The sequence below is a fragment of the Akebia trifoliata genome, chromosome 14 (genome assembly GCF_017979445.1).
Source record: "Akebia trifoliata isolate Shusen 1 chromosome 14, ASM1797944v1, whole genome shotgun sequence".
Classification (NCBI taxonomy): Eukaryota; Viridiplantae; Streptophyta; class Magnoliopsida; order Ranunculales; family Lardizabalaceae; genus Akebia; species Akebia trifoliata.
The window spans coordinates 4,239,566-4,264,451 of record NC_141388.1 but is presented as its reverse complement, the minus strand read 5'-3'; the positions used below and the strand labels follow the sequence as shown (position 1 = coordinate 4,264,451).

The 24,886-nt window shown below is 36.2% G+C and overlaps 3 protein-coding genes across 3 annotated transcripts; 2 read left to right on the top strand and 1 right to left on the bottom strand.

The window, feature by feature from the left end:
- The first annotated feature begins 630 nt into the window (after positions 1-630).
- LOC147385653 (PIF / Ping-Pong family of plant transposase) lies at positions 631-10,228 on the top strand. Its single transcript, XM_086423741.1, has 2 exons — positions 631-1,314; positions 8,966-10,228. The coding sequence occupies exons 1-2, from the start codon at positions 1,176-1,178 to the stop codon at positions 10,009-10,011; spliced, it is 1,185 nt and encodes a 394-aa protein (XP_086279867.1). The 5' UTR covers positions 631-1,175; the 3' UTR covers positions 10,012-10,228.
- Positions 10,229-12,027: 1,799 nt separating this feature from the next.
- LOC147385652 (Ribosomal protein S8 family protein) lies at positions 12,028-14,128 on the top strand. Its single transcript, XM_086422460.1, has 4 exons — positions 12,028-12,183; positions 12,874-13,025; positions 13,129-13,289; positions 13,780-14,128. The coding sequence occupies exons 2-4, from the start codon at positions 12,893-12,895 to the stop codon at positions 13,876-13,878; spliced, it is 393 nt and encodes a 130-aa protein (XP_086278586.1). The 5' UTR covers positions 12,028-12,183; positions 12,874-12,892; the 3' UTR covers positions 13,879-14,128.
- A 1,867-nt stretch (positions 14,129-15,995) lies between these two features.
- On the bottom strand, positions 15,996-20,850 carry LOC147385651 (DNA-binding protein). Its single transcript, XM_086422459.1, has 7 exons — positions 20,694-20,850; positions 20,237-20,487; positions 17,708-18,571; positions 17,553-17,618; positions 17,258-17,456; positions 16,979-17,086; positions 15,996-16,237 (listed from the first exon to the last, which is right to left on the bottom strand). Exons 2-6 carry the CDS (start codon positions 20,237-20,239, stop codon positions 17,016-17,018), a joined length of 1,203 nt encoding a protein of 400 aa, XP_086278585.1. The 5' UTR covers positions 20,240-20,487; positions 20,694-20,850; the 3' UTR covers positions 15,996-16,237; positions 16,979-17,015.
- Between the last annotated feature and the right edge of the window lie 4,036 nt (positions 20,851-24,886).

Here is a 24,886-nt window from a genome sequence, read left to right as displayed (position 1 = left end):
AATGAGATTTGTAAGAAAAACGCAAAATTGTCTTCCTGCAATATCGTTTTTAACACTATACTGATGTAGAAGTGTGTACAGAACAATAGAAGTTTCCTCGAGATATGAGTAAAAATCATCTTCGATTCCATTGACACCACCTCATTACCGAATTGTCGAATGCAATGTTGTAAGAAGTCAGTATAAAACGGCTCAATTGTAATCACACTTCCAACTAATTCATTTATTATATTTAATAAAACTATTTAACATCATTATAAATAAGCTATAAATAAAACAAAATTGCTATCGGATCCCTGAGATGAGTACCCAGATCCATACCAAAATATAATTGAGTCCATGATGGTAAACTCAAAATCGATTAATCAATTTAAGATACAATGAATAATCGGGTAATTAGGTACCCATTGCAACCCCTAATAATATTAGGTAGTCAATGGGCATGCCATCAATTGGAAAACCCATGGCTATCTCAAAAAACCTTGAAGAGTCAATTAAAATTTCCCTTAATTGCCTCATTGTTAGTTGTTCCTTCATTTGCCCATCTCATGGAATCTAAAAAACACAAATCTTATAGAATGGCTCCCAAGTCCAAACCAAATGCCCAAACCTCTAAGACCAACTCAAGTCTAATAGGACGATTCTAAGTCCAAACCAATTAACCAAACCTCTAAAACCATTATATATTTAGTAGTTTCTCTCTCTTTATATATATGAGAAGAGAGAGTGGAGAGAGGGAGAAGAAAGTGTGGTAGCATTGCTCATGTCCTCTTTGCTACATTGTCCTTAACAAAGACCAACCTACACGTCCGTCCTTAGATTTCTCATTTTCTCCTCTCGAAGCCCAAAAAATATTTCAAATTTTTCTCTTATTTCTTCAAATATTCTTCTTCTTCTTGCATGCTTTAATAAACAGCTCTGCTAGAGTGCTAGAAACCATCCTTGTCTACCCCATAAGACGTTTTTGCATGTTTTACTTCTACTCTCTCAACTACCCACTAATCCTCCCATTCTTTTATCCTTGATCTTGCTATTTTTTTCTATAGTTTTCGCGTGGAATCTGGGTTATGGGTAATGGGTATTGGCTCTGCAAATTTATTGACTTTTATTTGATTTTCTTTGGTTGACGTTAGTGGGTTTTCTGAGCTTTGAATTGGTGGGGTCTTCTGGTTTCGATGGGACCCATTAGAGGGTTTAAGAAGAGGAGGAAGATAGTGGAGAAACAGTTGGAACTAAACGTTTCGGGCCTTTCAGCGTCATCAGAACAGGAGGAGCCCACAGATTGGTGGGATGAGTTCTCTAGGCGGATTTCTGGTATATATATACATGGCTTCTTTAGATTCTTGTTTGTTTGTTTGTATTTTGTTGTTTAGATTGTGTTACTGTGTTTCTTGAATATTTGTATCGATTTTGATCTTGTTGGTTTGAGTGGTATGGTTGTTATTAAAGTTATTTGTTAGGTTTTCTCTGTATGTGGTCAAATTCAAGTTCATGGATTGTGTCCAGTTTTGGGTAATTAGATTGATTTCTTGCTTTGTATCTCATACAATCTATACTTGATATGTTGGAAATGCATTTGGGCACATATACAGAGGACCCTAATCTTCCAGTTTCTGGAACTTTCAAGTTAACTACATTATGTGTTTTTCGTTTTAAGATTCAAGAATTGTGTGTTTATTTTATTAGTTCTTGATGGGTATACAATGAAATCTGGGTCAATGGAAAACCTAATTTGGTGAAAATGCTAATGGGTGGTCCTGAAGACCTATATTACTGTCCCATGATTTTGGCCTTCCCTACATTAGTTTAGAGGACTACACATATTATGTGAATGGAAACTTCTACTTTTTGTTGCATCTCAAGCAAGATTTAACATTGGTCACTTAAGCATTCGAAGTCACGTTGAACTAGAGACAACGGTACAGTATACTATTAAGAAACAAAAGATCTTAAGTTGATGGCCAAGCAAGTTTGGATTTAAGCTTGATTTGAAGTTTTAAAAGGGGTATTCTTTTATTTCTACTACCAAAGGCCAAGACAGCCTAAACTAAAAGTATGGTAATTGGAATTGGCATTGTTGAATGTCTAGAAGCACTAGCCCATAGTTGTGTTTGTGCTGTTGGAGGTCCAAGAAGATGGAGTTGTGAGTTAGACCTTGTGAAGGAGTTGCACAATCTTAGATTAGTTGATTTTGAGTGTGTGGAAAGCCATAGTACATAACAGGGAACGAGAAAAGAAATGTTTCTCTCATGACAAATTGGAAAGCAAGTGAAATTCTTAGACGCATCAATTTGACTGATAATGGTGGGGTTTAGAAATAGATAATGCACAGTTTTGAAAGTGTTATCTCTTGTTATCACTTTTTATGGTAGGCATTTTTAAAGGTGTTGTCCAGTCTTATAAGTATTGAAGGCTCAAACAAAGAGGTGGGTATGCTCATTTGGATGGTTAGAGTTCTTTTAATCCCCCTTCAGTCCTTCAAAAGAAGAAGGAAATTTCTCATTTCTTATAACTGGATTACTTTGGCCTTTGGAAAGGCAAAGCATATTTATGTCTTGCTATCCATCTTATTCTTTGTTGGAGGCCGTGGATTTGTGACCTGCATATTCATATCTTAGAAGTAGCAATAAGTTTGACCTTCCATCTGCAAAATATGCTTTAAATTGGTATTCTTAAATGTAGGGAGTTTTTAGTTGTGTTTTTGTTATAAATTTTCTTATTAATAAAACAAGAAAGAAGCCTATATGCTTTATGTCTCTTCATATACCAAAATCCCCAAATCTCAAAAAGTTCATTGAAATTGGTATAGGATGTTTTGGTTCCTTTTCCTATTAGTTTTATCAAGAGCTAAATCAAATTGTTAGTTTGATGGTTAGTGAAACAATTTGCATTGCAAGTTATGTCCTTGCCGATTTATTTTAAGCTTCCAATGTATCTGGATTGTGCTCCATTTTATCCCATACAAAATCTTGTCCTGGAGTTATGGACAATGCATACAAATACAATCAGGCATGTATACTTGCATACATACACGGGTACATACATTGAAGTCATCATCATTGAAACCTTATAACAATGATTTTAGGTTGGCACACCCATATTTAATATATACTTGCCTGCGTGTGTAATGCAATTTATGTTCTATAATTTCGCAAAATGCACAATCTGGATAACTAACGAATGTACAATGATTCAATTTTTCAAAGGCGCTCATGCCTTTGAGGCTCATCTCAGGGCAAGGTTCTCATGAAATGCCTTGAGAATATTAGGAAAGACTTATTTTACCTCAAAGGCCTACATGTTACTTAAACAGTGGTTGAAAAGGTTTATACCTTAGGGACATACACACCTTCTTGACACCTTTTAACTTAAGGTGTACTCTTTATGGGGATGTGTTGTATCTCCTTTTATTTTTATCTATTTTTGTAATAGTCTATGTGATTATGAAGTTGTTTATGGTGGAACATTCAATTCACATTATTATATATAATCTCTGGATCGTCCTCTTCCATGAATTTTTTTTCTTTCCCAGTTCTATTATTGGTTTCTATGCCAAATCTATGAATCCACTTCAGCTTCTAGTATTAGATTAGTGGCATGTGTTTTAGTAGAGGAGTCTGACTTTGAAGCGTCCAGGCCGCTTCAAAATTTTGGAGGAACCCTCCTGACATGTAGGTTTTTGTATTTATTTCACGCCCTTAAGTTTTTGTTAATATTTGGGATACCTCCTTGGAGACACCACATGTAATCCCAAGGAGAGGGTTCTATCGAAATTTTGAAGTGAGATGGCCACTTCAAAGTTTTTTCCTTAGTTGAGTGGTTGTTACACTAAAATTGTTGTTTTCTGTTTGTGGGATTCAAACTTATAAAGTTAGAAAGTGTGAAAGTATGGATGTGGTAAATTTGATTTTAATGAGTTTTGCATTTGGATTTGGATATTAGATCTTGGAATTTGAAATTGTGAATTTTCATAACTTTTGTAATGATTTTTCCTGATTTTAGTCATATTAGAATTAGAATTTGTTGTTATTTATTTATATTAGAATTAGAATTTTTTGTTATTTATTTATTTATAGATTTAATGATTTATCTATTTAAAAATGTATGCTTGTAAGGCTTACGCCTTGAGGTTTGTGCTTCAAGGCTTCGAATAGAGAAACGCTTCAAACAACATAGTTTAGTATTCCTCATGGAGAATGTGGATCCATTATTCGTTGTGGAAATTTTCTCAAATAAGAGGTTGGTGTGAAAATCTGTGATTTGATCTTTGCTTCTAATCAAAGGGGCATCCAAGGTCAGGAAATTGAATTGAACTAACAAAGAGATTATGAAGTAATAACTCGTGTGATGGGGGATTGAGTATCAGTTGGATACACTGTTCTTTTTCTTTCCTTTTTTTTTTTTTTCTCATTTTTTTTTTGTTTTAAATTTCATTTTCTTTCAATGTTTGTTATTATTTGTTGTATTTCTCATGTAATCAATGGTGGTAACCATGTCATAAGGGACATTGGATCTAGGTTAGGATATGTCTTTTATTGAATCTGAGTGATAAAAATAATGTGGAATGTTTGTCTTGTTTATTGTGAATTACAGTGACATTTGATAACTATCAAATATTTGAACCCTTATACCAAATTTTGGGGGTTGGCTGAACGAGTATAAAGTATATTTCTTGATTGGAAAAAAATTGATGCAAGAAATCCATGAGTTGTTGGCGAAGGGGGAATATAAGGTAGTGAATGGTGGTTCTAGTTGTAGCTTTTATAACATCCTAACTTCAGAACACATAGTGGCTAGAGTCAAGGCCATATTTGGATAGTAGGATAGGAAGTGCACTAGCTTTTACGTTACTCATTTGTTTAACTAGGTGTGTAATGTGTTAATACAAGAAATTTGATTAGCTTCAAAAAGGTGTCCTATGTGGGTTGTACCTGATACTGGAATAAGTAGTTGGCTTGGACCTCACAAGCTATTTTTTGCTATGGGGAAACACAAAAGTTATACAAGGCTGTTCTCTCCTACTAAACATGACAGGCAGTATTCAAAAGGGAAAAAAAAAAAGTATGGGTGATCTAAGGTATGTGGTTGACCACATGTTTAAGATGCATACGGGGTGATGCTTGCATTCATGGCTCTGATTAGTGCCTGAGTGAGAGAAAGCCAGATAAGAGGATGTGTGTAACATTTTTGGCCTGTGACTAAGAAGGGTCATTCATGATCACATTCACATCGATGAGAAACCTAGAATTTCTAAACTTACGAGCATATGGTATGGAACAAGGATAAGATTCACATGTTGTTTGATGATGATGGAAGAGAATATATTTTTCTTCTTTGGGGATTACTGATCAAGATTTGGAAAGGAACTCCTTGTCTTCGTGTTTGAGAAATTCTTTCTTAGTCCCAGCTTTGTAAGCGCCTTGAGGATGAGTAAATTTTAAAGAATTTCAAAATAGATGGTTCTTTGTACTCCACAACTCGACACCCATGGTAATTTTAAGAACATATCTATGTGACGGACAAAGAAGCAAACTCATAATTTGTGTTTTTTGTGGCTATTTATCTTGAGATAAATGTGTCACAATGAATGATTTAAAGATCCACGCAAACTCTTTTCAATTAATATCCTTGCACTTGTAGTCTGCTAGTGCATTCCATGGGGATGTCATGCATGGCCCCTGATCTCCTATGAGTTGATATGGCCGTCCAAGGCCTTAGGCTGCTATGCTATGGAAAACATGCTGCTTTATATTCTTATGCAACCATGTTCTCCTGGTTTTTTAATTTCCAACTGGAGGTTATTCTGTCCCATGGCCAGAGTTCCTTATATGTTTCTAAGCTTGTTAATTGTCTGATGGGTGTGTTTGGTTGCTAAGGAAACATTAATGTACAACAGTTTTATTCGTATAGGAAAATTTTAGAATTACCTGATTTCACTTGCAAAATGCTGGTGTTTGATCAATGATTAAACACTACAAAATTTTCCCACCCTGACAAGAAAATCATTTGCCTTGGAAATCATTTTCCCATGAAATAGAGGAATCGAACATGTGGTAACTGTCAATCTCACTCAGGGAGAACGTAGCTAAAATGGTAAAACCTAAAGGGTATTGATAATGATGCCTTTCCAACTTTAGGGATGCTCAGCTGATACCTTGTCTCATTCCACTCTAGCTTCAACGAGGAACCATAGTTTACCTTCCGTTGGTTATTTCACATTTCCACTTGAAACAAGTTGAGCATTCACAAGCATTTCTCATTTCTGGTGGAACAGAAATGCTCAAGGCTAACTGTCTGAAATGTCAATTTGTTAGGAAACAATTACCTCATTGTTCTTCAAGTGATAAATTCTAAGCAATGCTCTCACCACTTTAAATGTTGTAGTGTTTCAGCCCCTCCTTTATTCCCTTTAGCAGTGCTGGTCTTCAATTTCCCCAAAACAAGCTTTGCAAGAAGACCATGTAACATATCTTTTTTTTCCTTCCAATGAGATGTCTTGAGATTTTTGTATATATATTTTTTCCGCTTTCATTCTGAAAAACAGAATATTTTAGTTTCTTTTGATGTGATATTTAATGAAACACATTTTAGCAAGACCCTTATGCTTGATCCACTTGAGAAGGATGGTCTTTGTTACAACTTATGACTCAAACGGATTACATTGGTCATGGGTATACTTTACCTATTTGCCAAGTCTATTATTCTTCTATATATTTTTTTCTTCTCATTTCTCTCATTTTGTTCCTTTTTTTCCCGGATAAGCATGGGATTTGGAAGACCCTACGTGCTTTCAGTATATCCAAACAACCCTTTTTTATGTCTATATCCTTTTTTCCTGGCATAAGCATGGAATTTGGTCTCAAGCATAAGATATTACAACATTTAATCTCTCTATAACCCTTTTAATCATCCTCCATTAGCTTGGTAAGATTTTTAGGACGCAGAAGGAACAAGCAAACCTTGAGACGATTGTTACAAAACTAGAAAGAAACCAACTGGTTTCTTGTGTTGTCTTCCCCCCCCCCCCCAAATATGTTTGATTTCCTAACAAAGAAACTCTCCAAAAGTAAGGAGCAATTTCCAAGGTGATTTCTCCTTGCTCCTTCCCTAAACCCTGCTAACAGCTTGGAAATGAATGTTGATTGCATTTTTTTTTTTGAGTCGTGCTGGAGTGACCTCAAGCTGGAATCTCATATTGCACTTCATGATGTGAAAGTGGATAGGAACCATAGATGCTTTTCATTGAGATACAAGTGAAAAAGCATGTAAGGTTCTTATCCACTTTCACGTCATGAAGTGCGATATGAGGTTCCAGCTTGAAATCACTTCAGCATTATTCTTTTTTATTTGTGCATGCACGTGCATTGGAGTACATAGCTTCTTGACCCCTTTTTCCTAGGGAAATTGAACTCCACAAAGATTGATTGGAGTTCTACTCGAAAGTGATGGTCTGCTGTGCACTTATTTGAGAAAGCCATAACACCATTTCCATTGTCATCTTGAACCATGCCACCAAAACCACCTGGGTGTACTAAGAGACCCATCTTAGTTAAGGGAACGACCAACCCTAAGGGGCAGCTTCCATTTACACATTTGATTACACTAAGCTTAGGTTCAATTTAAGACGGGTTGTAGGGCACATCTATACTTCCAGGTTCATCAACACCTCCATCCTCATGCAGCCAACATTAAGAAGAAATCGTCATCATCATCAGAGCCTTATCACAAAGATTTGGGGTTGGCTAAACGAATCCCATTTCTTCATTTTGGTACTTTAAATACATTAGTTCCTCTCCTCCCATAAATGATAGATACAAGCACATAAACTTAGTTTGTGGATAACAGTAATGCCATCCGTACCTTTGAGTTTCTCTATCATCCATGCAATCTTCGTGGGCCAAGGTAATGTTCTTATAGCAATGCTTGACTCCCTTGAATACAAGTCTACAATGCTTCAAAAAACTTGCAAATCACAATCAAAGGAAAAAGGACTTATGGACCACAGAGCACCATATACATTTCTTGCAATATGATAAAATGTGATTTTTAATGATGTAAAAAGGTCAACTTGTGTGTGTTAAACTTGTTGTATCTCAATCCTCTTAAGTCAATCTTTATACAATTCTTTCCAAATAACTTGAACCATGCTTGTATTTCTGTAAAAATGTACACTTCTTTCAATAAATTTTGACAATTAGCTTGCTTGGACAAGAGACAATCTGCATATTTATGGTTTAATAGGCCCTTTTTTAAAATTAAAAAAAAATTGTTTTAATAAATGTAGTTTTATATTTCCATGACATTGTTAACCACTTATCGATAAAAGAAGAGTTCAGACCCACATGTTCGAAAGTTGAGTTTTAAGAATTTTCACCTCTCAGGATGTTTAATCCCAAATCTAATGTTCTTTTTTTCCTCATACATGATGAACTAGAGCTTACTTTCCTTACGGTTCTGAGCCGAAGATATACTATATTCACAGGCAAGTAACCTTGCCTTAGATTATGGAGTTTTGGTTAGGGAACTTATAGGATATCCATGAAGTATGTATACGTTTGGCACATCAAGATCGTGAGTTCTTGGCAGGTTACAAGACAACAATGGGAGAAACCCCAAAATGCTCTAGAACTTGGCCAATGTGTAATAATATCGTTTTGTGATTGATAACCACTTCTTTTTTTTCTTTATCAACGCATGCTCCAGATTTTCCCCGCGTAAGTTCATAGCAATATTTTCTTTTTGGGCAACTAAGTTTATTGGATACCCCATTAATCATGAAAGAATGATAATGACGAGTAGAGGGCTTGAAACACTTAAAGATTGAATCGTTAATCCAATTTCCCAAGTACCAGCAAATGTCACTGAAAATATTGATGTAGAATTGTAAATATTGTCCACTTTATACATTTTATCTATCTGAATAGCTTTATCTTAATTTTTGGGTTATCTTTTTTCTCATTTGCAGGGCCTTTGTCCCAATCAAAGAGTTTGGATAAATTTGAGCATGTCTTCAAGGTCTCGAGAAAGACATTTAATTACATCTGCTCACTTGTGAGGGAAGATATGCTGTCAAAGCCCTCGAACTTCACTGCTACAAATGGTAAACCTTTGTCTATAAATGACCAAGTAGCCGTTGCTCTAAGGCGACTAAGCTCCGGAGAGTCATTGCTGACAATTGGTGAATCTTTTGGGATGAACCAATCGACTGTTTCCCAAGTAACCTGGCGATTTGTAGAGGCAATGGAAGAGAAAGGGCTCCATCACCTCCAATGGCCCACTTCGGAAACAGAGATGACAGAAATAAAGTCCAAGTTTGAGAGAATCCGAGGCCTCCCTAACTGTTGTGGTGCGATCGATGCCACCCATATCATGATGTGTTTACCTTCAGTGAACCCTGTGAATGAGGTCTGGTTTGATCGGGAGAAGAACCACAGCATGGTTTTGCAGGCAATTGTGGACCCTGAGATGAGGTTCAGGGACATAGTCACCGGATGGCCAGGTAGCATGAACGACTCCTCTGTGCTTCGGAGCTCGGGTTTCTTCAAGCTTTGCGAGAAGGGTAAGAGGCTTAATGGGAATAAGATAGAGCTGTCAGAAGGATCAGAAGTGAGAGAATACATAATTGGGGATGTGGGTTTCCCTCTCTTGCCGTGGCTTGTCACACCATATAAAGGGAAAGATCTACCAGAGTCGAGGGCGGAATTCAACAAGCGGCATTTTGCCACTCGGATGGTGGCACAGAGGGCTCTAGCAAGGTTGAAGGAAATGTGGAAGATCGTTCAAGGAGTGATGTGGAGGCCCGACAAGCATCGGTTGCCGAGGATTATTCTTGTTTGTTGTTTGCTACATAACATCGTGATCGATCTGGAAGATGAGGTGCAGGATGAGATGCCATTGTCTCATCACCATGACTCTGGTTATCGACAGCAGATCTGTGAATCTGCGGACAAGAGTGCGTCAATCCTGAGAGACAAGTTATCTCTCTACTTGTCTGGAAGATTGCCACCTTGAGACGATACAATGTCGGATGCCAGTGTCACTGTCATGGTCCAATGATTGGTTGTCCGATTTATTGTCATTTCAAATGGTTGAATCGTTGGGTAGTTAAGATTGTATTTTTTTTTTAAAGTTGTTTTTACAGGAGGCGGTTGAGACATTATCTCTCTGCCTGAAACCATAAAATTCTCATCTCATTTTTTAAATTTCCAGAATTTGTAGACTTTGCCTACCTTTGGATTTTGACAGAACCCAGAGACGATTGAGTGGTCCCAAAATCCATTAATGAGACTATATTTTTTTTAACTGGATTATAATCTGACTTTATTAGATGGCTTTGTTGATATAGATCTAAATGCATACTCGTAGTGAAGATATGCCACCCCATTACATGTCAAGTAGCCAATATCATGGTAAACTTCAGTGGTTGATGGTTGTTGGGATGATAAGCAGAAATTTGTTTGAGGAACTCTACAAAGAGTTTCAGATAAGACACAGAAAAGTAAGTAGAAATGTGCAGAGTTAGGTTAATTGTTAGCACATGAAGCAGATTTCCTTCTTGGAGTGGAGTTGAAATGATTTTGTACTGAATCTGGATTGATTTCTTCTTCTTTGAAGAAAATGAAAGAGTGATAGTTTGGGTGAACTGAGCAATAGAGGTAGCGCTTTTGATGCCAAGGATATTATTAGAGACGACGATTACAGGATATGTTTGTATCTAAAGCATACATGCAACCATCTTTGGGAACTTCAGCCACCTGAGCTCACTTCAACAAGCTTGACAGTTGACCACTCTCACCTGTCCATGTGCAATACGGACTCCATTAATTTGAATTGGGCTGGGTTCATGTGAGAAGTGTAATAGTTCGAAAACATGGAATAGCTACTCGAGTCTGCAACCTCTCAAGCACTTGGATCAATAGCCATCTCCACAAAAACATTAACAAAATTGGCTGCCATGTAGGCTACCCAACACAATGCCAATGTATGGAATTGAGGCCACAACCGCTCAAGCATTTGAAGAGAGGACCCTGGCACATTGTCTCAATAGCCGTCTCCATAAAAGCATTGACAAAATTGGCTGACTGCATGTCGGCTGAGGAGAGGAGGGGGAGGGAGGGTCCAACATGGTTTTAAAACTCATTTTGACACTGCATCCATGAGTGGGACCGAGTCATCTCGGACGAGTTTTTCGATACATTTGAGTCGTTTCGTTCAACAATGCAACAAATGAACCATGGTTTTAAATCTCATCTGATACGTTTGACTTGTCTATCCATCTTGTTGGTGGACGATACCTTAGATGTTTCAGACGAGTAGTCTCTGTCTTGGACGAGTTTTAAAACCATGGTTCCAAATCACGACAAAATTTAGCAATGGCTTGCTTGGAAAATCGGAGTCTGCAAGGCCTAGATTGATGCACAAGGGAGGAGCTAGTAAAGAGCTGGTTGGGGCAATTGCCCCCACGGAACTTTGAGACACCCCTATATTTTCAACTAATCACATGCCCCATTTGTCCCCACTCCCTCACCTCTCTCCCCATTTGCCCCACACCCTCACCTCCCCCTCCATTTTTTGTTGATAACATTGCCTCTTGACCGGGTCTTCTCATATACTAATTGGAAATGACATAAATATCCTTTTCTTCAACTTCTAACTAAAAACTTCTGAATTTCTCCCTAAAACCATTCATTTTCAAGTTCTTCAACTATACAACTGACCATAGTTTGCCCCCACTATAAGAAAATCCTGGCTCCACCCCTGTCGACGCCCATCATAGATATAGGTGTTAACAAGCCAGGATGAGATATGCCCAAAGCTCAGCCTAGTATTTATGAAACTTAGGCCGATCCAATCCTAATTCATAACAACCCAAACATTACAGGCCCAAGTCTCACCTACTAGAGTATTTTTATGGGCCGAAAAGTTGAACTGTTTTCCAAGCCTGGCCCATTTTTCTAATGGGTTTTAAAGTCAATTGAGCCCTTAATCCAACAAGCTCCACTCGCAAAGCCAAAATTTGGGAGGAAGGTCAAATTCGTAATTGCAGTTAACCCCCACAATGTAAGTAGGGCAAAGGGTTTCTCTACTTCAATCAAGCCTTTCAAAACCAAAACCCTAACTTTCACATTCTCTTTATTCTTCAGTTCAAGAGGAGTGGCCACCCCCGCCCACATCTTCTCAAAGGTACTATATCTAAGCTCTCCGTGTAGAAATCCAACCTTATTTGTTCTGTATCTCAGATTAGGGTTCGTTCTCTTGCTTTTAAGAGACCTGAATTACTAGATCTGTTTTTTGCTCGTTTAGTTTGATTTTTTTTTATATTTTATTTTATGAAATATGTGTTCTTTGAATCGGTTAATATTTCTCTTCTAATATATGGTGCAGTTTAACCAAATCGTGTAATTTTCCAAGTTCTAATTATCGATCAAACTATTAAAATAGGTTGATTTGGATGATTCTCGGAACTGTTCAAAAGATGTTCGACCATGTATCAGTGTTTTAGGTTGGTGCTTGGTGCAAGGTCTGTGGCACCAAGAACTGAAGAAATAAGATTGTTTTTAAACCTGAAAGGGAGATATCTTAGAACATGAGTGAAATATAAGATGTTGTATTATGGAATCTTTTTTCTGCCTGGATTTAGTTAATAAATTGCAAGGATTTTTTGCATATGTGACGAATAATTCCCACGTTATTCGTGTGGGTGAGGTGAAGGGGTGAGATGTTGATCTTACGTGAAATACAAAAAGATCAAAAATCTTTTTTTTTTTTTGCATGATTCCTTTCAGGACCTTAGACAAGGCCAAAATCTATTGATTTTCAACGTTTCTAGACAATGTAGAGTTAACATTTGATGATACTTTCACCCAACTGCAGTGGGTAAGCGTTAGTGAGGATGGTTAGAATCAGCGTGTTAAACGATGCTCTTAAAAGCATGTATAATGCTGAGAAGCGAGGGAAGCGTCAGGTCATGATCAGACCATCCTCAAAAGTGATCATCAAGTTCCTTCTAGTCATGCAGAAGCATGGTTCGTAACTGTTACATTTGATCCTTTTTTTTTTTTTGGCTTGTTTGGTTGCCATTGCTTCTTTGTTTGTATTTTTTTTCAACTGTTTGGTCTTCATGTACAGGTTATATTGGGGAGTTTGAGTATGTTGACGACCACAGGTCTGGCAAAATTGTTGTTGAATTGAACGGTAGACTAAACAAGTGTGGGGTTATTAGTCCTCGTTTCGACGTTGGTGTCAAAGAAATCGAGCCTTGGACTGCAAGGTTGCTTCCATCAAGACAGGTTAGTGTTTGTCCACAGTTTATTTGTTAGAAATCCTGCCAGTAACAAAGTGATTTACTAAGCAATGGGGATCATGGTTTTAAAACTCGTTTTGACATCTCGTCTCATCCGTGAATGAGACCGAGTCTTCTCGGTCTCGGACAAGATTTAAAACCATGACGGGGATATGCCATTATTATATTCCTACACTATAGTCCCTACCAAGGAGATGCATCCTTTGGCCTAAATTAACCTGATAAAAATAATTCTAACCATTCAATCGTTTCTTGGACTGTTAGTTCAAAAGAATGTGATAATATCAGATGGTTATGGTAACTGACAATTTTGTTCTAGGGCATCTCCTTGGTGGTACCCTGTAAATGATGTACAATCTACCATCTTATTTGATCTTATCAATGGTTCCCCCACCCAACAAGAAAAAATCATTAGACCTCCTCTGTAAGCAATGTATATAGTTTCTTGTGACAATGGATGAATAAAAATCTTGCAGTTTGGGTATATCGTGCTGACAACATCCGCTGGCATCATGGACCATGAAGAGGCTAGAAGAAAGAATGTTGGTGGGAAAGTACTCGGTTTCTTCTACTAGTCATTGTTTTCCTAGAAGATAGTTTTGGAATTTTATGGTTACTGTTGAGTAGTTTTTTTTTTTTTTTTTGTATTTCCGATTCCTTATGCATTTACCGTAGTAGAGTGGTTTATTGCTTTCGTTTTTTTTTTGGAACATTAAACAAGATTGTTAGCTTTGCCATTTAGAAAGACTTAACACACCCTCATGGAGTATTCTTAGGAAAGTTGTAAGGCCTATCACAATTATCATCAATAATCCCTTATCTCAATTATGGTTTGCCGTTGCATATTACCTTCCCTGGAAATATCGGAGAGTATAGTTTTCCGTCTATAATTTCTTACCACACATTTCTTTGGATGGATGAGAAAAGATTGCTCACTGAATGCCCCCACCACTCTTAAAGCTGCCTTGCCTAGATATTTATGTGGTTATTTTTTATTTTTTAAATTTCTTGGACATGACAATGAATATCCCAAAAGCAATATGGGATATAGGACAAAAAATCTAGACATTTATGCGGTTGTTTTTCATGACATTATCAGGACAAAAAAATCTGGTTATGGTTATGAGCCTATAGGTAGTAACAAAGTTTCGATTTGGTAATTATTCAGTGAGGGTTGAATTCGGATAAAAGTTTCATAAAAAAAAATGGGGAAATCTTAGAGATTATACAAAATATTTTATTGGATTTGTTACCAAAACCTAACCTCTTAAACCTCTTTCTAAATCATATCTTCTTTTAATATTTGAATGTTGAAAAAACTAAAATTTTGACAGTGCAAAGGTAAAAATGTTACCATATTTCATGATTATTTTAGGGATCCAAATTAATCTGCTTACCCTTGATGGGACTCATGAGCATTCGTGAAACTCAACATCTGTGTGAAAGCCATCCAATTGAAAAATAAGTGATTGGTGATGTGTTACATGGAGGAATTATGATTGTGATATCTAGTCAACCTCATGAAATGATTTGATGAATATTTGTTAGAAATGTAAGTGTAGACATGTTGTCAATAGTTTTGCCCAAATGATCTTATAATTACCATTAGCGAATATGACATTTCGATCACTGAAATCTTGGCCATGCCTTATCCAAGAAAATGAAATCAGTCCATCACTGAAATCTTGGCCATGCCTTACGCAAAAGAATGAACTCGGTCCAGATGTCGCCCTAGTGGAATCTAAAGGAAGTTTTCAACTTATTTTAACTCCTGTGCTAGTTATTCTATTGACCTGGCACTTTGTTTTATTCCATCTTCGAATGGGCCTAATAAACCACAAATCCTTCTTGGTTACTTTTCCAGAAAGTATGCAATAAAAGTTTAACTCTTTAAATCCAAGGGAAAATATTTAGTCTCCTGAAATTAATCTTTGTAAAACTTGGTTTTTCCTTTTTTTTTTTTTTTTTTAAAAGAAACACAATTGAAGTCATGGTTTTAAAACTCATTTTGATATTGTCCATGAACAAGACCAAGTCATCTTGGAAGAGAACTGATTTATTTGAGTCGCCTTGTACGAGATTTAAAACCATGTTAGAAGGTCCACAGTTCTAAGGATCAGGAAGAACTATGCAACCCCAGATGGATTACCCTATACAAGGCCTACACTTTGTTTTTCCTGAAACTTTTAAGGCGTTGTTTTAAAACTTAGCTGAGCTACAGAGGTGGAACAAGATTCTTAATGTCATCAACTATGTTCCATGTGAACCAGACTCACTTTGCTTGAATCCAATACCAGCTTACACGTTAGTTATTGTTCATGCATCAGTTAAATTATACAATTCATCAAGTCATGACAATTCTGACCATTTCAATCTTACTAGAAATATTTACTTGCTTTGTATAAACGAGACATAGATTTAACTAAAGAAAATGTAGATTGGTTGGCGTGTTATAAGTAAAAGTTGTATTGTTCTCATATACTAATGATTTAAAGAAACATAAAATAAGATTTTGTGTTTATAGCATATATTAGTCCAACTCATCACCTTTAAAAAAACAATCTGCCAACCCAAACTGGATTTCGTACCTGTAGACCAGATCCCAAAATCAGGTTTTTCAACCACACCGAAATTGATTTTACATTCTACCCGAAAATTAGAGGATTTCTTAACTACTGAAAAAGCAAACACATGCTAAAAATAGTTTAGGGCCTAATAAACATTACACATGTCACTGATAAAACAAAAATAAAATTATACCCAAAATGAAGGTTTCCAAATTATACCCCCCCCTGTTCATATCTTAAGCATGTTTCAAACATCAAAAAAATCTTCCATTACATACCCATTTCCTATAGAAAATATGTTCATCTGTCCTGCAAAATAAAATGGACTGTTGCCTCCTTTCTCTTCTTCCCCCCACTTCCCTGACACCTGAGAATATATAGAAAAGAATAAAATAGAGAAAGGCACTCACCAATTTATATTGCTCAACAAAAAAGGAAACAGGATCCTTCAAATCGGATCAGGCTTACAATCATACAAAGCGGAATTTTTTTTTTTTAATTTCCATCTGCCAAAATGTTTTGCTTCTTTTTCCTGAATGAGGAACTTATTCCTTACCAACAAGTAGAATGAGGAATATCTAAATGACCGGTTTTCCTTTGTGTGTGTGGGTGCTTCCATAATGAGAAGGGAAATTTCAATCCTTATCAAAAGAACAGTGAGATGTGGAATGAGAAATATATACTTTCACAAGAAACCAGATCACGTCTCAACTCCCAGGTGGGTGGGGTTTTTAGTTTTCAAAGGTGTTTGATTTTGAAGCTCCTACTCTAGGGGACTGGAGGATCTGGATTCCTGTTTAAAAGGAAAAAAAAATCCAGGACATGGTAAGCAGAAAAAACCGTTGTTTGAATACTTGCATTTCCAAATTACATGGAATTTACAGTCTTGCACTCCATCAACCAAAGAAATAATACACAAACAAGGTTGATCATTACGAAACATCTTGTCTGAGGATTGAACTTGTCTTCTAACAACCACAATGAAGAAGTTAAAATCCTATACAGACTGGTAGTGAGATTAACTAACAAGAAGCATCATTCTAAAAAATACTAAGTTTGATGTCAAGTTTACCAGAAAGATGTATACACAAATCAAAGACAGCCTTACCTTCCAATTTAAATAAGGCACATTCAGATTCCTCGTCCTAAGATAGTTGGTTTAGTTCATCCTTCCCATAGATACGCTCAAGTTCACGAGTTGCTGCTTGATATGATTCTGAAAGAGAGAAAAGAGAGATTGAATGTGGGGTTGTGTGGAATGTGGATGTGTCTTCTTACGAAGAAATCAAATGTCACAATAAGTAGTCAAAGCTTGCATTGAAGTTGATCTCCCATGAATATATCGAACCAAAAACACTAATTATAAAAATGAATAAGCTTGTCTTACCCTTCCAAATACGAAAGGCCTTCTGATTGATTGGATGACCAGTCACAGTTTGAATTGCTTCAAACAACAAGTTCTGAGGCGTGCTTTTTAGCTCTTGGACAATCCCATAAATAGTCTTTCCATTATCGAAAAATATATGATTGTTTGGATGTTTAGTTTTGCATCCAGCATGACGCTCGAATTCATAAGCATTTAGTACCTACATGGAATATTAAATTGATCAATAAGGTCAATAGATACGACACAACTATTCCGCTAACGGAACCAATAAAAGTTGGAGTGATAGATAACTGACCTTAGAGTAATTACATGATTGACAGCTGCACAAATATCCGGACCCTTTTATAACCCCGCGAAACTCCTTCCAACATGCATGGGAATGAATTGCACAAATTAAAAAGCGGCAATCAAGTTATTGAAGAACCAACACATAAGAATTACAAGGTTTACCTCATGTGACCAGGAAATATACTTTACCGGAACTCCGTCAAGTATACCAGTTGATAACAAGCTCCGGACATTTGAAGGGAAGTTATTGGGTGGTACCTTATTAGACATTTTTTGTTCCACCTTACTCTTAGGAGTTTTGTTTGTGACAACTGCCAATGGAGTAGCATTTTCAAGTACATTTGCGTTCGGATCAACCAACTCTTTTTCCTTCAATGATTCTGATGGTTGAATTGAAGATTGACCCATTAGTAATTCATAATTGGTTAAGAGCCGGCCAGAAGGGTTCATCTCAGATCCCTCTTGAAAATCACCAAAAGAAATGGTGGTGCCATCACGTTTGTTAAAATTGTGACTCATTGGCATAGACATGGTATTATCAGAATCCTTGACTTGATTAACTTTGACTTTTCTAATTCCCCCATAGTTAAGACATGATCCGGGATCCTCCATTGTATGAGACATCGATAAAGCAATAGAAGCATCATTTCCAAATTGTTCCTCAATTCCCCTTCTTCCTATATCAAGATTCCCAGTATTAATGGATTGAAAATTCCTCCCGCCAAAATCGATAGTCCTTGAGGGCTCGGATCCAAATAAGCGGTCAGTGAATTGGCCGGTGACTGACTGGAAATTGGAAGGATTTTCCCAAGGAAGGTTCACATTTGGAACTCCTGATATTTGTCTACTGTTCGAAGCTTCTACAGCTTGCTTCTTGTTGGGAAACAGCTCCGGTTCAGTAGCATCTAGAAACCATTGATGAGCACGCTTTGGTTCAATTCTGGAAGAATTATCATAACCCATCTCCCCATCGGCTAGACACCCAGAACCCCCCTTTGCCATCCAAAATCCCTTACTCTGGAAAGACTGCCACAGCCACAAATTAAAAACTTATTCCAGGAAAATTGATACAAGTTTCTTGATTCTAAGAAACAGCAAATTAAAAAGAGTCATCAACATCATCTATGCTTTATCCAATTAGAAAATGAAATTCGTACTTTTGCCATTCAATAACTCTATCTAAGCTAATTTGGAGTAAAAAAGAAAAAACTGAGGTCTCTTGGAAATTTATGTTGGAAACAGCAGAACAATAGCTCAGTAGAGAAGAATAGATTAATGGGAAAGCATAAAAAAGCGTCAATTAATTAATAATAACATCAAAATCTCATCATCAATCTCAAGACGTAATCATGATATAGAAAAGAGGAAAAAAAATACTAGACATGGAATCATTGGACTCTGAACTATCTTGAATGCAAAGAAAAAAAAATTACCTGACACTTGTTCTCTTCCAAAGATAATATTAAGACTTTCTAAGGCGGAAACCTTAAATGCCAAAAATGTGATTGCAGTTGAAATTTTTTGTTTCAAATGATACAAGAAGTAGGGTTCCCAAATGAGAGGTGATTGTTACGTGTTCTTCAGAGATCCCTTCTGGACAGTCTTTCCTGGCCTAGGTCATCCTGGCATATAGTGTCAGTAAAATCGAAACCACAAATTGCTGCAGTTTGACAACCCATGCCTATAATCAATACCCTAAACAACGGGTGCAATGGGACAATGATGAATTCCAAACTATAGACTCCTCAAAGAACCCATTAGTTAAACCCTACCAGAAGAATAACTTTGGGACTACTTGATATGGAGAAGTTTTTGGATTATCTCCACACATTGCACATAACTGGCACACCTACAACATGGTAACAGATTCTAGAATCCTTTTTGTTTCTTTAAGTTAGTTGAGGATCTTTTTTGGTACCGAACCCATACATCCACAACAGGAATAAAGCCCCTAAGCTTCCTTTTCAGAGTATCTTGAGTCCCATCCAATAGGATGGTATTCACCTTTCACCGCCACCTTCATATCATAACAACAATGAGATTTGTGGCAATATAAGATTCCCTGTCCCTTTTAATGAGGATTCTATAGAAGAAGAAAAAAAAATCCCTTTAAATGGGATTCTTTCCTCTTTCCTCACTTGGATCAGAATCAAACAAACATTGTTTTATTTTTCTTAGGAATAGTAAGGATGGGGTTTTGATCCCAGGTCATTACAACTCACAGACTTTACAAACTTATCTAACTTTTTACAAAAGATGGTAGATTTAAGCTAACCTTTACAGTCACAACTAGTGACATTCCATGATTAAAATTTCAAAGTAAACTTACCTCACGAGAAATATTGATTCAACATTTACTGAAAAGTGAGCTTATCAAAAAAAAAAAAAATGAAATTTGAAAAATATTCCTACAATTCGAAGTTTCCACTTTTTTTTTTCTTTTTGGGTAAAAAAGCTCAGAACAAACCACACTTTGAGAAATGGATACAACTAAAAGTAAATTCACACCTTCGAAACACCAAACCCTAGGATTCTTCACAAGATTTCCATTGAAGTTTTCATAAGAACATAAAAAGCTGTACTTAAATATATCTAAAACTCCTCTTTCTTCCACTATAAATAATATATAAAACTCTCAAAAAACCTAAGTTACAAAACAAATCCAGGGAGAAAGCTTTATCTAAAACATACCATTTTCACGTTTTTACTTCAAAGTATAAGCAACAACTATTTCGACCACAATCAAAGTTGCTATGAGCTCTGTTCTCTGTTAGTCTCCTCGTTTTCCTCTCCACGAAGATTGAACCCAGAAAATACTCGAGTCAAATAGTAACCTTTTCAATTACAAACTCAAACCGTCACCGATCTTCAAGCAAACCCTACTGAAACAAGCTTGAAGATCAAGATCACCACAGTTTCTTCTTCAGCTCCCAAACATTCTCCTGTAGATAAATCAAACCCTAGATTGTAAAATCCGTCATAATTTCTTCAAATCTGAACCGATATAAGTTCAGTTCCACTAAAGTGTCTCTCGAGACGAATCATAGAACATTTTCAAAACTCTGGACTTAATAGAGTGAACTCCTCAAAATGATGCCCTAACCCTAGTTTGAGAAAAAAAAAATCAAGAACATTCACTGATCCGTACCTTTGATACAGAAAAGTAAGTTAATCTAACGGCTCATCTCGGCGGAGAGATCAATAGAGATTTCGCTCGCGCTCCACTGGTTAAAGCCCGATGTTGATGTCGACAACAAAAAAAACCAGAGTTGGGTTTTTTTCTCTCTCTCTCTCTGTTGTGGGTTTATTTATGAGGAAAGATAAGAGACTGTGTCTCACACGATAGCATTTTTATTGTACGTAATTTAATCAGAGTCGTATATCAAAGATTTCAATTTGATATACAATATTTGTATCAAAAGGTCAATGATCTACGTGACCTAACGTGGGAGTACTGGTGTCACTTCATTTTTATGCCACGTGTCATTTTTTTTTTGTTTTGGCCCACTAATAGTTTGGATATGTGATCCATCCTTTTTGAATCAACACACAAAAGATCAGTTTGATTGGTGATAGGCATCCATTGATAAGAGCATTTTCTAAAGAATGATTTCTAATCGTTGGATTTAAATTCTTTTTTAAGAAATTAGATCAAGTAGATACTAGTCATTAAACACTATAATTTTCGGTATGTAAATTCACTATGGGATGGACGACATATCCATATGCTCAATAGATCCAAAACACAATGCCATGTGGCATAAAAACAGGGTGCTACTTGAGCTTGGTTAAGAACAGGACACCTGACTGGATCCCTACTCTTAATCGAAAACAAAATGGATAAGGCGAGATCTTAGATCCTTGTTATTGGAACATATTAGAGTTTTGGATCTCTGATGTATCTACTGAGAACCAGAACTCAGAGAAATAAAGAATTGAAACTATTTAGAGAAAAATCTACACGGTTCTAATTTTGGTTCTGATTTCATTAATTTGAGAACTAACAATTTATACAAAAAAGTTGAGAAAAGTGTCCATCACCCTATATACATGTGGACATATACCTAAATATTTAACTTTAAAACAATCTTAAATTGAATAAAAAAAATACACTCAATAGATGTGGAATGTGTAGAGAACCATAGATTTTTTTTCTCTCGAGATACACAAGAAAAAAATACATGGTTTTGTACACATTCCACATCAGTTGAGTGTTTTTTTTATTTAATAGTCAATTTAGTATCATTCTTTAACTTTATGAGTGACTTCTACTCATTATATTTAAGAGTTGTTCTAATCTAACTTCCTTGGATACTACGCTCAACATTGCACTAACATAGTAGTGTGCAGAGAATTATAGATTTTTTCTCGAGATACAAGATAAAAAATCTATGGTTCTATGCACACTGTCGAAGGAAGTCAATTAATCATTTTCCTATATTTAACACCTTTTTTTATATGGTAAGCTGGACTTGAACCCATGACTTCAAAGTTGTTTTGCAATGTATCAAACCAACTGAGCTATGAGTCTAAGCTGATATATAATACATCTGATAATTGATTCACAAACATAGTTTTTTGGATCAGTTTCTATTATTTAAATATAATGTCTATATAGATATTCTTTATGTCCAGCAATGTATGGTTTAAATATAAAAAATTAGTAGACCTAATAAAGTGCACAAGAAGGAATTTTCAATAGGAGAATATCGAACATTTTCTATATTTAGAAACAGCAAATTAGCGTATATGTATGGTATAACACGACGTTAAGAAATCAATTTGAGCTATGTAGTGGTTTAATAAAAACATATTTAGTAGAGGAATGAAATATAAAAAATAAGCAAAAAAGTGATGGTTCATATACATTGTACACCACAGGAAGAAAAGAGCTAATTTAATGAGCATCAACTTTTGATAATTCCTTTTTCATTTTCAAGGATAGGTGCTAGCCGACCTCATTGACCATTACATTGGAATTTCAATCGTCGAAGGAATCATTATAGTCCTTAATAGCATAGTTCTTCATTTAAGGGACAATCCTAAGTGGGAAACTAGTCATTGATGCGCTTATTTTTTGTGGGCGAAAATCATATTTGATCTTTGCATATTTGTCAACTAACGAAGGAAAAATTAAAAATCTTGAAAAATTACTTAGGTACATACAATAGAAGAATTCTTTAGACTTTTTCAAATAATAGAGAAATAGGAAACCTTTCAAAAATGATGGAGCCCACACAGCTTTCCATATAATTTTTTTTACATATAGTAAATTGGCGGAAAATAAACGATTTTTTTTAATGGACAATGTGATTTTGTGGTGTATGGGTGCACATTTTCCTTGGAATTGAGGTGTGGGAGGAGGGTTTTAATCCTCCCCCCTCGGTGCATAGGATCCGCACTCATAGTATAATAAGGGAACTTCAGTTCCCATGCCAATTTTTCTTTTTCACACCAACTTATATGATTCCAAATAATAATATATATTTATCCACCAATCTTGCATTTTATTTGAAATCTTTTGGACCATTTTTTTTAAAGAAATAGGTAGTCAATTTTTCTCTATCTCACTGTTGTAAAATATTGGTTGGGACTTGGTTGAAAGATGAGCACCAAAAGATTTACAGGGTGAAGCCATGTGCCACAGGTGAGGTTGGGACTAGTCAAAGTTCTTTCTAACTTTCTCATATGCCTTGTCCGTATCATTATTTCAATGCACCTCTTTCTTATACACTCCCTCATTTTTATTTGGTATGAGTGACCTTCAAATTCTCAGGAGTTGAGACTTTCTTTAGGGGTAATGTACTTCTAAAAGATTGTAGTTTATCCACAAACCCTAGAAATTTCATGACTCTAGCAATGGTTCTATTATAAAAAATAAAATAAAATAAAGCAAACAGAAGCCTATCCCCAAACCCTAGAAATATGTGGGCGTGAAGATGAAAAGATAAGAAAGGTTGGGCCACACACTTCTCAACCATTTGTTTCATTAATTGGTGTGTAATAAAGAAAAGTTGGTGGCGTAATAGAAGTTACCTATAATAAACATCAGCTTCTTCTATTTCTTTCTCTTTTTGAGGGAAGGCACAACGAGAGGGTCCTTACTGAGTCTGACTTTGAAGCGGGCAGGCCTATTAAAAAATATGAAGGAACCCTCCTCTTTAGAAGACACGAGACATTTTGAATTTATTTCACACCCCTACATTTCCGCCAAAATTTGGAATACTTCCTTGGAAATGCCATGTGTAGTCCAATGGAGAGGGTTCCTTCAAAAAAAAATTGAAGCGGACTGCTTGCTCCAAAGTTTTTTCTGTCCCGACCCTTGGCCATCACATTGGCATTTCCAATCCTAGAAGACATCACTATAGGTTCTCAATAGTATGGGTCATGCATGGGACATTGCCAAAGCAGGAAATTTGCGATGCTGGGCCATTTGTCAATGAGATTTTCTACCACACGTATGCATTAATTATTCCGATCATGTAGGCGACGTCCATGTACTTTGCATCTGTTAATTTACAAAGGAGGATTAGCAATGTAGGGACATCATTAATGTACAATAATAGAAGAACACTATAGACTTTTCAGAGAAGAATACAATTCAACTATGCCATAGAGCCCACACTTAGGTGCCTCTTACTTTTCTAAAATGTGAAAAAAATGCAAAAATGCTATATTGTGATGCCTTTTGACAATCAAATATATACAACGAATGGTTTCTTGTCATATGAGCTCTACCTCCAAACATGTGAAGTTAAGGACATATAGGTGGTTGTTGGGCAATCTTTTCCTTGCACCACTATCCATACGAAGAATGTTTATCCTAAAAGTCGTGATAAATTTCAACCCAACTTTAAAATCCAAATACCTTAAAATCAAAAGAGTAAAAGTTGCCCTTACAAGGGCACCAAATTTGGCAGTGAACCAAATTTTGAAAGAGATGATATCATCAAATGCTTATTCTAGATAGTTTATCTAGAAAACGAATAAGCAACAACTAATAGGTCTAACATCATAGTTGTGTGCAGAGAGAAAAGACTTAATATAATGGGCACAAAGTATTGTTATTTCCTTCCCCCTTCAAGCAAAGATCTAACAAGAGGGGTACTTGCCAATCCAGGAATTCTCAATCCAAGAAGGGGTTATCATAGGTCCTTAATGGCACACGTTATACATGGAACAATGCCTAAGCCGGAAATCGACGAGGACTAGTACATCACGTTTGCACTCATTTTGCCATTCTTGCAATAATCAAATCCATGTCCATTGCATGTGTTAATTCACAATGGATAGGGAATCTCAAGACATCATGAATCGGCAACAATGCTCATATTCCAAGTA